This window comes from Mauremys reevesii, linkage group 23, assembly GCF_016161935.1.
Source record: "Mauremys reevesii isolate NIE-2019 linkage group 23, ASM1616193v1, whole genome shotgun sequence".
NCBI lineage: Eukaryota > Metazoa > Chordata > Testudines > Geoemydidae > Mauremys > Mauremys reevesii.
This window is the reverse complement of record NC_052645.1, coordinates 19,891,608-19,906,364: the sequence shown is the minus strand read 5'-3', so window position 1 is coordinate 19,906,364 and position 14,757 is coordinate 19,891,608. Positions and strand designations below refer to the sequence as shown.

Genomic DNA, 14,757 nt, shown 5'->3' with positions numbered 1-14,757 from the left:
CCAAAAGCTTTGAATGGAATGAATTGGCTTTGTACTCCAGGGTACTTTATTGTCCTTTTATGCAGGTGAATGAATTAACCTGCTTGTAACAAAGCCCAGCTTGCCTGTAGCAAATGCCTAGCTCCTCTGGCCTTTGTCAAGGGTATCCAAAGCATTGGGCTGTCAGCCTCAGGGTGTGTCAGAGAGCTCCCTAGGGCTCATGACACACTCCCCGCCCCCCTCCCCCCCATGGCTATATTATTAGAGCAGCTTGCTCAACCTGGGGTCTGTGGGCCCCATGGATCAACTCTTCTCCCTCTGGTGACGCAGTGGGGCTAAGGCAGGCTCCCTGTCTGCCCTGGTCCCACGCTGCTCCTGGAAGCAGCTGGAACGTCCCTGGTGGGGGGCAGGGGTGTCTCTGCCCCTGCCCCAAGCACCAACTCTGCAGCTTCCATTGGCTGAGACCCACCCTGGCTCCCCCACCTAGCACCCGCTGCCAGAGGTAAGCGCTGCCTGGCTGAAGCCCACACCTCTCATCCCCTCCTGCACCCCAGCCTGCTCCCCAACCCCCTCCCCCAGCCCGGAGCCTGCACCCTTCACCCCCTCCTGCACCCCACCTCCCTCCCAGAACCCACATCCCACACCCCTCCCAGAGCCCCAGACTTACACTGCATTGTACCCCCAGGAGGGATGGAAGAGCTTGAGAAACCACTGCTCAGAATCACCAGTTCTCAGACTTTGGGCTCTGGTGTCCCACATCTCAGCTGTATAAGCACTTGGCCTGTCACCTTCATGGTTGCAAGCAGTATAGTCGCCATGGATTCTTGTTCTGCCACCAACTGGATTTTGGCTGCATGCCACCGCTGTCTGAGACCCACTCTCCGAACAGGAGGGAGCCCTTTGAATGTGGTGTAGGCAGTGAACTCACCCCCAGGGCTGCACTTGGCCCACTCTCAGGACTCCAAGGAGACTGGATGGCTGTTCCTTGCAGGAAATGGAAATGACACCTCCCATTGTTCCTTGCAGCCTTTGCTGCTGCCCCTTCCTGTCCTGGGGTTGTAAAGAAGAAATTCTGGTCCAATAATTCCAAGGCTCAGATTCTGGCATGATGATAATGGACCCCAGCACAGACCTGCAGATCTGCTGCAATAGCAGAGCAAAGTAGTGCCTGTATTTTAAGTGCCTACAACCCCAGTTACATCCTCCCCCCTGAACAGGAGCAGTAATTTGCCTAGAGTTCCATTTCCTGAATGGGCTGTTATGAGGCAGGGGACATCATGCTGTACTGGGGGGTCAGGACACCTGGGTTCCATGTCCAGCTTTGCCATGGACCTGCTGTGTCATTTCACCTCTTTGTGCCTATAGTGATACTGACCTGACCTTTATAAATCACCTTGTTGTGGCAGAAGTCAGGAGCTGCTATCCTGCTTCTCCCTTGTGCTCCTCTTGCTGGGCAGAGCATTTCTGAGAGGGGCAGCAGCGGTTGGAGCTGAAGGCAGCTCATGCAAGGGCCCTGACATTTCAAAGGTGGTGATGTGGGAAGAACCCCACGCCAGCACAGCCAACCCTGGAGTGGGAGTCATCCCTGACCTCCTCACCCAAGGGCCAGCAGCAGAGAAGGCAAAGGGGTTTGCAGCTCCAGACTTTGCAAAGAGGGTGAAGGGAAAAGGGGCTCCAGGCTTCCAAATTGGCAGGCAGCTGGGCCCTGACGGAGTCTTTCAAAGGACTTCAATGTGCGTTGGATTTGGGTCTTTGGCTCGGGGTTGGAACTCTTGCTCTCCTGTGTCTGCTCCCTGAGCTAACCCCTGGTCTTGTCTTTAAAGCAGGTGCAAAGCTTTCCTCACCAAAAGCGAACGCTCTGCTCTGGAAGGCCTCCTAAAAAACAGCAAGTTACCCTTCCTAAGACCTCCCCCAGGGCTAATCTACTCCACAGGTAGCAGAGCACAAGATGGCGGCATTTCCAACCTGAGGGAGAGGACAGGAACCCATCGAGGGCCGAGGAAGCAACAGGCCTACGTGCACTTTTCCAGTCCCATCCGACCAGCTGTCAAGACATCTCCCAGCAAGTCGAAGCCTAATGGAAACAACCTCCCAGCAGGAGCAGTGGCCCAGAGGAATATGCAGCCAGCAGCACTGAAACCCTTTCCTGGTGCTACAGCGCAGAGTTTGCTGGTGTGTGGGCTCACTTGCCTGCCATTGGCCTGGAGGGATCTGCCTTTGCTGCCCCAGATCAGAAAATCCAGAGCAGAGATCCACATCTATATACCCAGAGGGGAAGACAACACAGGCTGTGAATCGCTGGGGGAAGATATGGACAGTAAGCTGAGTTCATTGAGCTTGCAAGATGAGAAGTTAATTAGTTCACTGGGAATTTAGTGTCTGCCCTTGAATGCACTAGCAACACAGTCTCAGGTGTGGTTCTGCTGCATAGCAGTTTGGCATCCCTAGCATGTAACAATGGATTCTCTTCCATTATAAATCTAATGTTGGGAGGGGGGACCATCTTGTGAGATCCTTTTCTCTAAGGTGTTTAGGTAGAGGTGAAAGTAAGCCGGTCCGGTCCGGCTGCGGGCAGCCCAGAGTCCTTTAAATCCTGGCCGCAGCTCCGGCGGCCAGGCTGGGGTCAGGATTTAAAGGGCGCGGGGCTCCCCTCAGTAATGGTCCAAAACGCCACATCAGCATCACTCCAGCGTTGATTGCTCAGTGCAGCACCTAATCCCTACTGCCACATTTCTGATCTCATGCTATTGAAGTCATCGGATTTACAGGGGTGTGGTAACCTATAAATTCCCAGGCTGGATCAGACCCATGGTCTACCTAGCCCGGTGTCCTGTCTGAGAATGGCCAACACCATGTGCGTTAGAGGAAGGTGGAAGAACCGCCCTCTCCTCCCAGACAGGTGTGGAATAATCTGCCCCTGTGAAAGTCTCATCCTGATCGCTGATAGAGAGAGGCTTAAGCCCTGATTTTTAGAGCACAACCCGAAGTCAATGCGAACTGGGCGCACTCAGCTGCTTTGAAAAGCAGGCTCTGTGCCTCCCAAGAAGAGGTGCACCGAGCATCTTTAATATGTGCTGGAATGTAAAGCTGTTGGGGTAAATCATAACCTAGGAGGTTATCCCCTCTGTAATCTCCTTTTATAAATGCCTTGGGGGTGAATTCAGGTTGAACATAACTCCACCAAGGCTGGGGCTGTTACAGCAGCAAGGTATTTGGTCCTTATGGCACTTGAAATGGGCATCTTATGCTCTTGGATGAGGGGAAATTAAAAGGTTCTCGCAGCATTTTTTAAATTAAAATCAGGCCTCTGTTTTGCACACTAAGCAGTCCCAGCAAGACAGAATTTGGATCAAAATTACCAGGAGTTTCCAGAACACATGAAAGGATTGGAGTGAAACCTCTTCTCTATTTAAACACAAGCAGATTCTTTTTCAGCTGAAGTAAAATGATTTCCTCAGTCTGGCTTCTCCTTATGCTCTCCTGTCCTCTTCTGCTTTAACAAGAGTCCTGGGAGGACTGTTTAATGTTTCATGCAGTGATGTGCAAAGTATTAAGGACACAAAATCCCATCCTGGAAGAAGGGAACGACGTTGCCTGATGCAGGAATCTATTATTCAGAAAGGATTTTTAAAAAGGCTTTCACAGAAAACCCCACTTGAATTCTGCCCTTGTCTCCACCGCATTTCCAGTTGTTGATTAGTTTGCAGTCCAGAATAGCTCAGGGTGCTGCAGACTAGCCTAGCAGTGCCCTGTCTGACCAGCTCTCCATCATCTGAGGGGTCGAGGAAGGAAAATACGACGGACGGAACTGGGCTGTGTTTGTTCCATTCCATTCCACAGTCCCACATGCTAAACTTTTCAAAGGAAGAACCGATGGCAAAAAACTGACTTTGGTTTGACCCAAATAAATACAGCACTAGAGCAAAGATTGCTTTAGCCCCAGGAAGGTAACTGCAAAGACTTACGCATGTGTTCAACTCTACTTATGCACATAGGCCCACTGAAGCTTTGAAGTCTGTAAAGGCCAGGTGCATGCTCTGAAGCGGCCCTCTTGTCTCCAGAAGCCCAGTGTAGTAAGATGAGGCCCTGAACCATAAACCCTTGTATCAGAGGCCCGCTATGAGCCCTCAGGCCTGAACTAAAGTAATGGTCGCGACTTTGCTAACATAAAGCAAAGTTAAGCTGTGAGCCAGAGGCAGGCCCTGCTCACAGAAGTTGGCAAGAAGAAGGCTGCTCATTGCATGAATACGTGTGCCAGGATGGTACCAGAACATCCCAGTACAAACACATCCTGCAGAGATAACGAGGAACTGGCTGACCCATCCTAAAGACAGGGTCAAAAGGACAATATGATGGATAGGCTCGTTTGTTCGAACCAACTTGCACAAGGAGAGAAGCAGCACCCTAAAACGCAGAGGGGTTCAACCTCAATGCATCAGGACTGATGTGTAACTTGTTTGTACCTGTCATAAACAGATAGTTAAGGGTTAAGGTCTCTTTTACCTGTAAAGGGTTAACATGCAGTACCTGATGACCCCCTGACCAGAGGACCAATCAGAGACAAGATAATTTCAAATCTCTGTGGAGGGAAGCCTTTGTCTGTGTTCTTTGTTAGAGTTCTCTTTTTGGATCTAAGAGAGGCCAGTCATGTCTCCAAGTTCTCCTGGAGTAGTTTCTACTATTCAATAGTGAGTATTAATTAGAAAGGCGGATTAGTCTTATAATTTGATTTCTACATTTGCAATTGTGTGTTGCTGAAGGAATTTCTTTAATTCTGTACTGTTATTGCTTTTACTGAAAAAGAAAGGAGGGGGGATTCTCTCCAGAGATTGATAAGTTTAGACCTGTATATTGTTCCATCTTGGTTACAGAGACAGTGACTTTCTTTTTTATTCTTTAATAAATTCTTTTCTATTAAGGACTTGGTTGGTCTTTCCTTGGGTGGATTCTCAGGGAAAGAGGAGGAGGGAGGTATCCCTCTGTAGTTAGATCCCGGTGTCTCTCCTAGGAAAAGGGAGGGGGGAGGAAGCAGGGAGGAATGGTTTATTCCTCCTGGGTGTAAGAACTCCATGGATTTGGGGCTCTTGGGATCCCCTAGGATTTTGGGGAAGGACTGTGTCCCAATCCACGTACCTGATTGGGTGGTGGCAGCCTTTACTAGATCTAAACTAGGATTTTAGTTTAGAAGAAGAATTCATGCAGGTCCCCATATTGGAACCCAACAGCTCTAAGTGGGGGTGAGACCTATGACAGTACCTGTGTGTAAGAATGCATCCCTAGGGCGGTGGAGAGTCCTGCCGCTGACTGAGCTGGTCCGTTGTCAGGGGGCGCATATTCATAGTATGTCCCGTAGAGTCTGCGGGGAACTATTACTGTGCTTCGTTTGGTAATAACCCTGGCCGGGTGCCTTCGTACCTTATCGGAGTCTGTGGTCATCGGGGGTTCTCTCGGGGTCTGCTGTGCCAGTGATCTGCAGAGCCGGGGCAGCCCACAGAGGGAACATGCACGCAGCCGACAGTTATCAACATTGAGCAGAGCAGAGCACCACACCGGTGGCATCTGACGACACCCAGGTTTGTTTGTTTGTTTGTTTGTTTTTAAATGGAAGTTCCCAGCTGTTCAGGTTGTCTTGAAAACATGGACCCACCACAGCTCAGCAGATGCAGTGATGCCTTTCTGCATTTACACAACAGGAAGAGGGTGTGCCCCATGCATCAAAGATAATGCTATAGATGTCCACATTGTTAACTCTTTCACTGCTTACCAGAGCGTGTAGGGGGATCAGCTGGTGAGGACACAGATGGCTTGTCTATACTTAAAAGGCTGTGCTGCTGTGGCGCGTCAGTGAAGACACTGCTACGCCTATGGGAGGGCGTCTCCCATCCACACAGGTCATCCACCTCCCCAGGAGGCCGTGCAGTAGCTGTGTTGACGGGAGAAGCTCTCCTTTGACGTAGTGCTGCTGTCTACACCAGCAGTGAGGTTGGCATAACTGCATCGCTCAGAGCGACGTCGTTAGCCTGACAAGTTGCCAGTGTAGGGCAATGTACACGGTAACTGTCACGGTTGTGGGGCTCACTGCAACTGTCCCCCCTTCCTGGTCTCTTGGCGTCAGGCCTTTTGCTTCTGCACATCCCGGGGTGGACACCAGGCTCTGGGCTACTGCACCCTGATCTCAACTGTTCTGACACTGCAGGCCTGGCTGGGTTTGAGCACCTGCCATTCTGCCTAGCGGGAGTCCATGCCCAGTGCTATGCAGTGATCAGCCAGCCACCTCACCGCCAACTCTAATGAGATGAATTAGGATGGGGAATTAATTAGTCTCGTTAGAGTTGGTATGGCAACACCCCTTTTTTCATGTTCTCGGTGTGTATATCTATTGTCCGGCTGTATTTTCCACTGCACGCATCCCATGCAGTGGGTTTTAGCCCACGACAGCTTATGCCCAAAGACATTTGTTAGTCTCTAAGGTGCCACAAGGCTTCCTCCTCCTTCGTGCTGATACAGACTAACCCGGCTGCTACCCTGAGCCCTGTCTAGGGTGACCAGATGTCCTGAGTTTTAGGGACAGTCCTGATATTTGGGGCATTTTCTTATATAGGCTCCTGTTACCCCCCCACCCCCACCCCCGTCCTGCTGTTTCACACTTGCTGTCTGGTCACCCTAGACCCCTTAGCCTGGCCAGTGGCTTCAGCCCGTCTGCCCAGCGGGGACCCCCCAGCCCGGGGCTCTGCCGCTAGGGGGGTGGTGGGGGGTCCGCCTGGGAAGCCCTGGCGGGGCGGAGCCTGGCTGCAGGAGACACGTGCCCGCCGAGGTGCGGGGCGGGCCTGGCCGGGGGGAGCCGCGCCCCAGGCCGGGCTGTGTCTGCCCGCGGCGCGGCCATGGCGCTCGTCTTCCCCGCCGTGCGCGTGCTGCTCGGCCTCTTCTTCCTGCTCACCGGGGCGGTGAAGCTGACGGACCAGATCTCGGCCGAGCTCTACCAGCAGCTGGTGAGTGCGGGGGGCGCGGCCCGCGGGGGCGGCCCGGCCCCGGCCCCGGCCCCGGGCTTTGCGGCGGGGGAAGCGCGGCTCCCGCGCGTGGGCCGGGCCGGGGTGTTTGTGCCAGGCTCTTGCGAGCCGCGGGTCGGGGCCGCGGGCAGGGCTGGGAGCTGGGCCGGTTTCGTTTTCCTCGCGGGGCGGGAAGCGAGCTTGGCAAGCGGGGCTCGCCGCCCTGCAGCCTCCGAGCGGCTCCCCGGGGCTCTAAGCCCGGTCCCGTGGGGCTGGGCGGGGGCGGCCGGCGAGCTCCGACCCCATGGCCGCTCCCTGTGTCCGGCTGGGACTCTGGGCCGCTGGCCTGGCGAGTCTCCCCCTCCCTGCACAAGGGAGGCTCCGGGGTATTTCCACCTCCCCCTTTCCCATTGCCACCGTGCGCCCCCCCCCCCGCACCCCCGGATTGTGGGGCGGTCCCCCCCTTTCCCAATGCCACCGTGCGGTCCCCCTGCACCCCCGGATTGTGGGGCGGTCCCCCCCTTTCCCATTGCCACCGTGCGGCTCCCCCGCACCCCCGGATTGTGGGGCGGTCCCCCCCTTTCCCATTGCCACCGTGCGCCCCTGCACCCCCGGATTGTGGGGCGGTCCCCCCCTTTCCCATTGCCACCGTGCGGCCCCCCTGCACCCCCGGATTGTGGGGCGGTCCCCCCCCTTTCCCATTGCCACCGTGCGGTCCCCCCCACACCCCTGGATTGTGGGGCGGTCCCCCCTGTCCCATTGCCACCGTGCGCTCCCCCGCACCCCTGGATTGTGGGGCGGTCCCCCCCTTTCCCATTGCCACCGTGCGGCTCCCCTGCACCCCCGGATTGTGGGGCGGTCCCCCCCTTTCCCATTGCCACCGTGCGGCTCCCCCGCACCCTCGGATTGTGGGGCGGTCCCCCCTTTCCCATTGCCACCGCACCCCCCCCCCCACCCCAGGATGATTGTGGGCGGTCCCCCCTTTCCCATTGCCACCGTGCGGTCCCCCCTGCACCCCTGGATTGTGGGGCGGTCCCCCCTTTCCCATTGCCACCGTGCGGTCCCCCCTGCACCCCCGGATTGTGGGGCGGTTCCCCCCTCCCCCCGAGTTGTAAGGAACAGGAGGGTGATTGACCCCTGCAAATGAAAGTGCATCGCAGATGTAGGCCAAGGGCTCTTCCCAGAATTGTGATTGGTGCTTTGTGTTCTCGGAGAGCAACACCCCATTGGGCTGCAGTAGGATCAGGGCCACAGGGGGAAACAAATATTTACCACCCAGCGGTGGCACAACTTACAAACATGTATGGAGAGATCAAAACCTCAGCTTAACATTGCGCTCTGCCTGAAGGCTTGTTACCTTCCCTAGTTACACATTAACCCCTGGGATGGCAGAACTGGCAGGGGTTGGAGAAATTATCTTTGCTTTCCCACCAGTTTGTTTCTTTGTAGGTCTAACAGCATTTTGCCTGTAGTCACTTGCCCTGTTCCCTTGTCTGGTCAGTGAGTTCTCCTTGTCCGTTGTGTGGCTTTCTCGCAGCAGCAGGGGAAAGCGACTTCCCCCCGCCCCCCAAAACCAAACCAAAACCCAACCCAACGGTGTTTACAAACCCACAGCTGGTCAGGGACTCGGGCCAGAGGTGACATCTGAAAGGGCTCTAACTGGCTTGAGGTGGGGTGATCCAATGGCTAGAACACTGGGCTGGGGGGACGGCGAACTGGGTTCTATTTCTCACCTCTTTGTCACTGGGGTCAGATTTCCCAAAACCGCTTAGCACCAACAGTGAGAGTTGGGGCAGGCGCACAGATGTTCAGAGGAGCTCTGATCACGGGCTACATGTTGGAGGCCGAGCAATCTGGAAAATCTAGCACCGTCCGTGGCTTCAGGGCAGCTGCATTGAGCCCACCCAGTAGGCGCAGGGATTGGTTATAAACCCCAGCTTGGAAAGTGCTGGGGCTACAATGAACCGATTCTACGTTACTTTCCATGTAAACGTCATTGCGCCCCAGCCTGGGCAGTTATCGGGAGAGGAAACGCTCTCCAACGTCACGTAGGCACGGACTGTCCAGAGATCAGCAGGTTGGGTGCTGAGCTTAGAAAATCTGACCCCAGATGTGGGTGCTGAGCACTTGAAAATGGGGGGCCTGATTCTACTCTCCGGTCCACCGATGTCAATGAAAACTAGCTCCATGGAGTAACGCTGGTTTTACACCTGTGCAGGTGAATGCAGGATCTGGCTCACAGCCCTTAATACCTGTTGCTAGCAGTGCGGGATTGTTATGGCAATTTTTCAGGAACTGCCAATGTTGCTCTCCAGCGCCCTGCCAAGAGGCCTTGCAGAAACTAACTGACAAGATAAGAAGTTAAATAATCTGCCCTGATATAACACACAAATAAATGAACTTTGATTTAAGCTGAGGCCAACAGGGAATAAAGAAGCAAAGAGCAGAGGTTTCCAGTGCTCTGTGGCTAAGGAGCAATATTGCCAGCTGGCAAAAACTATCATGAGAGGAGAGTTTTAGCACTGGAATGTCAGCTAGAGCTGCAGGGAAATAAACTGTCCGTGTCAGTGCAGCAAGGCGTTCTCTGCCACCTTGACACATTCCACCTGTAACCTCACCTGAAGCCTGGACGATGATCGATTAGGGTGGCGGCACTCGGGATGCACTGGCATTGCCTTCTGGCGTAGTAACACTTCGTCCTTATGTAGCCCCTTCCATCCAAAGAGCAGGTAGCTGCCCGCAATGGGAGGTATCATGAGCCCCATTCTATAGACACGGGAAGTAATTTGCCCAAGGTGACCCACAGATTTCATGTCAGAGCTAGGGAGAGAACCCAGGAGTCCTGGCTGCCTAAGCCACCCACTCAGTGCACTGTAAGAACCCGTATAATTAACATGCCCTAGGGTGGTTGTGGGAAGGATTCTTAACTACCCCCCGTTGCCCCCCAGAAAGAACCTCGAGCCAGTCCAGAAGCATCCTGGAGGTGCAGGTTGGAGCCGGGCACCATGGAGTTCCAAGCGTAGGGCTGCTAGGCTGGGACCCTCTTCTTCAGGCACAGAGGGGGCACCCCAGGGTTGAATTTGCTGTTGGGTTGAAAGGTCCGGCTGCTTGTTTCACAGCCTGGCTGGGCGCTGGGCACTTCAGAGAGCCTGGCCAGAGGTGTTGGGAAAAGAGGTTGGGCTGGCAGCCCGGGAAAGCAGGATCCTACGGGATGGGAAGGTGCCGGCCAGAGGGTGGGCGGAAGGGGCGATTTCAGGCGAGGTGAGAATTTGCTACACTGCAGGGCAGAATCTTGGTGCTTACCCAATAAATAACACGTCCCTTGTAGGCCTAGGGCCTGGTTTCTGGCAGTGCTGCGCCCCTGCTGCCCCACTGACTGCCCTTGGGGGCACCTAGCACCACTGCAGACAGGCCTTTTACTTGGGAGCCCCCCAGCTGCCTTTCTAGACCTCAGAGCAAGGGGCACCCTGCTCCTTTCCTAGTCCCCCGTGGGCTCCAGGCCGCCCATCTCCTCGCTCCCAAGGACCATGCACCGTGACTGAGCCCCTGCCCTGCCGTGCCGCGGGCCCAAACGCCCCATTCCCGGGAGGGGAACCGCCGCAGCCCCAAACCCACTGACGCTCCCTTCCCCGTTCCAGAAGTCCCAGTTTGTGCAGTTCGCCGATGTCTTCCCCCTGAAGGAGTTTGGCTACAAGCCGGAGCCGGGGCAGTATCTGCAGGTGGTCGGCTGGATCGAGGTGGTGGCCGGGGCTCTGCTGGCCTTTGGGCCCCAGCTCCTGCAGGAGATCAGCAACTTCGTGCTCACCATCGTCATGATCGGTAGGTGTCGGCCACTGGGCTTGTTACAGAGAGTTCCCCGGCCCCGCTACCCCCCTCCTCCCCTCCCACCAGGGAGTCCTGGCTTTCGCTGCAGGAGCCCCAGAATTGATCTTTTCTCTCTGTGGTGATGCCACTCCGGCACTCCCAGCTCTCTGGGCAAAGGGCTAGGATACTCTTTGGAGCAGTCTCTCGTGATTGATGCCCCCTCCCTCCCCAGGGGCTGGATGCAGGGTCCCCACGCTATCCCCAGCCCCTGGGGCACCTCGAACGGCAGGCTCTGCCCACCTGAGCCCTGCTACGTGCCTATGCCGTGGCTAACGTAACCCTTGGAAAGATGCCCAGTGTCCTGAGACAGGAAAGGTCCGTCAGGTCACTGCTCTCGGCAGCTGCATTGCTTCCTGCTGGAAGTTCCCCAGGGGCTTGGCCTGGCTGCAGGAACTGGGGTTCCACCAATTCCTTCTGCCCCGATATTCAGCCTAGGTTTTCTACTCCCTCCTATTCACACCTCTCGGCCAGCTCTCAAGCCTCCCTCCCCTGGCTCTTAATCATCACTGTCCAGGTTCAGCCAATCGAGCTCTTTATAGTCTGTCATTTAAATCCTTCCCAGCCCCCGATGGGTATAAATCCTCGGCTGCCGCCTCCCCTCTCGCACCCAGTGCCAAGGCTCCTCAGAGCGGCTCTGGAACAGTTCGGTGTTAATGGGGGTGTCGCAGTGAAAGGTGGGCAGCAGTCTGCACCATGCCAGGGTGAAAGGCTGCAATTTCCATCTCTTGTCCCCGGCAGGATTCACCTTGCCGGGGGAGCTGGCTGGTAACAATCTGTTCAAATGGCGTGTCAGTTACAGGCCAAAAAATCACTGTCTGCTGGAATCAGGAGGCTGCACATGTTAAATTGAGGACCCTTGGCTTGCAGTGACAGCTGACTTTAAGTAACCCGGCCCTGCAAGCTCCTGGGGCTGGCAGGCATCCATCAGGTTCAAATCTAGCATGCGCTGCACTGGTTAATAGCTTCTCCCTGTCTGCCAGGCCCGGGGCTGTGCAGGTCAGATGGTGCCTCGTCCGTCCCGTCACAGAACGATGGACATTGGATTCCTTTCTGGCCCCATCTAGCACAGCCGTGTGGCCAGCACCGAGGGCTCGTGCAGGGAATTTACTGCTGCTGCTCTGACCAGATCCGTGGCCCGGTTAATTGGAAGAGAGAGTGGAAAGCTGTTTAGAGTCATGTGTATATCCCTTTGGCCCTGACTCCATGCTGTGGTGCTCAGGGGTGCGGTCTGGTGTGGGGAGGGGCAACGGGGGCTTTACGTCCCCTCTGGGGATTCAGGAACCTGATCTGCCCCCTCCAGCATAAATTAGAGCATCCCCAGAGGCTGCTCTAAATTTACTGCCCCCTATGGACAGCTCCACCGCCCCAGAATAGCAACCCCTATCCCCTCCTCAGCATGACCCTGGGGCCTTCAGGGTGAGCCCAGCAGGGACATTGAGCAGGCACCATCCCACCCAGTGGAGGGCCCCTCCCCATGCTGGGGATACTCCCCAGGGGCTGGATAAACTGGCTGTGCAGTGGCTGAGCTGCCGTTAGGCTGCAGCAGGGCACGTCGTCGGAACCGCCTAGGGGAGCGTTATCTGCACCGGCAGCGGAGTCCCCGCGCTCTCTAGTCTAGCCAAGGACATTCCCAGAGCTGCTGCAGAAGCTTGTGTGGTTGGTGATGGGGCGGGGACCTGCTGGCTGCAAGCGTTTGCCGTTGCTAGCTGCCATCAAGCCACTGAGCGAGGCCAGGGAGCCACAGTGGCATAGCGGGAGCAGAGCCTGGGAACGTGTCCCCTTTCCACCCCCTGCTCCCAGCGTCCTTGTCCTTAGGCAGCCAGGGCTGCTTCCCCGAGGGGAGCGTTCCATGCGGTTCTCCGGGGGGAGCTGCGGTGGCTTCTCTCATGTTTGTTTGGTGCCACGGCAGAGCTTGTGCGGAGAAGGGTCTGTTGGCGTCAAAGCGAGCTGTAGGGCGGCTAATGCTGAGACCCATAGAGATAAATCTCTGCAGAGGAACATGAGCCCTGTGAAACCTGGGTCTGCCCAAACCCAGGGCCTGGTCAGCATCTGTGGGGTTCAAATATTATCCCCTAAAGAAAACCCTCTGCGCCTGACCCAGGGTGCTGCACCCTGCCTGAGTCTGCAGAGTGCCTGAGACAATAGCTCCTAGAGGTGTGAATTGCCCCCATCCATCTCATGGGGTCTGTTGACTCTGAAGTGTAATGACAACGGTTCAAAGCCATGGGGCCACCTTTTGGAGTCAGGTGCTTTGGGCTGCTGGTGAAGGGGTGGCTCTGACCTTTCATTGGTCCATCTCCTGACTCTTCCCCAGCGTGTTTTCTTCTCTATCTCCCCAGGTGCCATCTACACCCTGCTGGTGCTGAAGGAGCCGTTGGCCATGTGTGCTCCGGCTACGATCTGCCTGGGCCTCCTGCTGCTGCTCAACATACGAGGAAGGGGGGGCAGGGCCAAGTCCAAGTTTGAGTGACTGGAATGAAATGGGGGGCGGGGGCGCTGGATTGGCAGGAAATGATTTCCCCCCCCCCACCCCAAAGCGTTGCAATGACATGGCTTCCTGCCAATGAACTTGCCGCTTACGCGCAGAACAAACTCTCAAATCCTGGGGAGGGACCAGCAGGCCCTGCTGGCAGAACTGGGGCCCGGTGCTGACTAATCCGGGGACCTGCTGCAGTTGTGTGCAGAGCGCGGGGAGCAGCTGCCGGCCTGGAAGCTTTGCACAGGGGCTGGGAAGTTTCTCTTTCTGCCCTGGATTTGAAGGCGGCCCGTCCTGACCTGCCAGGTGGGAAAGGGTAATTGTGTTGTGCTGGGACCTCATGGGGGCGTGGGGGAGCTCTGGAGTGTGTCTCAAATGGGTAACAGCTGTGTGAGTTCCCACAATGGGTCACCCTCCAGTGTGACCTGGGGTGAGTCGGGGTGTGTGTGTGTCAAGCTCCCATGGTCTAGCAAGCCCTTCACCGCTCTGCCAGCCAGTGCTGGGGGGACAGTCCCCCTAGGAACTGAGCTGAGCCCCAGAAAACTCATCTCATGTCCAGACAGTTTCTGGCTGGATTTGAACCACTGACATCCCATCACTGATCCCCATCCAGGCCCTGTGGGAATCTTTGCGGCTCCCATTCCTTGGGAGCTGCAGACAGCTTGGGTTTTCAGTGGAAACAGCTGAGGTGAACACAACCTTTGTCTCCTGGGGGCCCCCCCTTCTCCGCTGGCCAGGGAGCGTGGTGTGTAAGGACTCCGTGCAGCAGGAATGAAGGAGGAACCTTCCAACTCTGCAACGTCTTTGCTGCTCAGAGCCAGTGGAGATGCAGCTTGGTCCTCCGAGGCGGTGCCAGAAGGCTGCGGCTCTTGCATCGGGTTCTCCAGGGTGGATGTTGTGAGGTCTCTCCACTCTGACGTATGTGACTCCAGCACAGGATCCTCCCTCATTCAGGTCAGCCCCAAACCTGCACTGAGGTGCTGCCATTGCCAGCGAGACGTCCTGTTCCCTCCGTTCTCCAGGCCTTCTGGGCCAAACCCCACAGGGCCGCTCCCCGAACTTGGACATTTGCTGTGCAGTCTCAGTTCTCCCCACACGCTCTTTGCACCGCAGGAGCCAGCTTGCGTTGATTCCTTCAGGCTGCAAGGCTCCAGGGCTGATTCCCAGCATCTGCCTGCGTTGCTTTTCCCTTCTCCTCGCTGCCCACCCCAGCTTCTCCAATGAGAGCCCAAGTCTCCTCGGTCCTAGGACCAGCCAGCCTGGCAGGCACAGGGCAGGGGGCAGCGTGAGCCGCCTGGCACTGCGCTGGATGTGCCACCAGCCTGGGATGCTCTGCCGGGGGTCAGGGGCTGCCCACTTTGCTCTGTCGCTAAGAATCGTATCGTGGTGCCAGGGCCCCGTGGAGCTGTCTGGCCAGACCTCGGGGAAGGAGGTGGTGCTGACTGTTCTGGA

At 56.2% G+C, this 14,757-nt stretch overlaps 1 protein-coding gene across 1 annotated transcript; it reads left to right on the top strand.

Annotated features, from left to right (window-relative positions):
- The first annotated feature begins 6,794 nt into the window (after positions 1-6,794).
- Positions 6,795-14,217, top strand: TMEM35B (transmembrane protein 35B). Its single transcript, XM_039511956.1, has 3 exons — positions 6,795-6,968; positions 10,604-10,784; positions 13,169-14,217. The coding sequence occupies exons 1-3, from the start codon at positions 6,861-6,863 to the stop codon at positions 13,297-13,299; spliced, it is 420 nt and encodes a 139-aa protein (XP_039367890.1). The 5' UTR covers positions 6,795-6,860; the 3' UTR covers positions 13,300-14,217.
- The last annotated feature ends 540 nt before the right edge of the window (positions 14,218-14,757 follow it).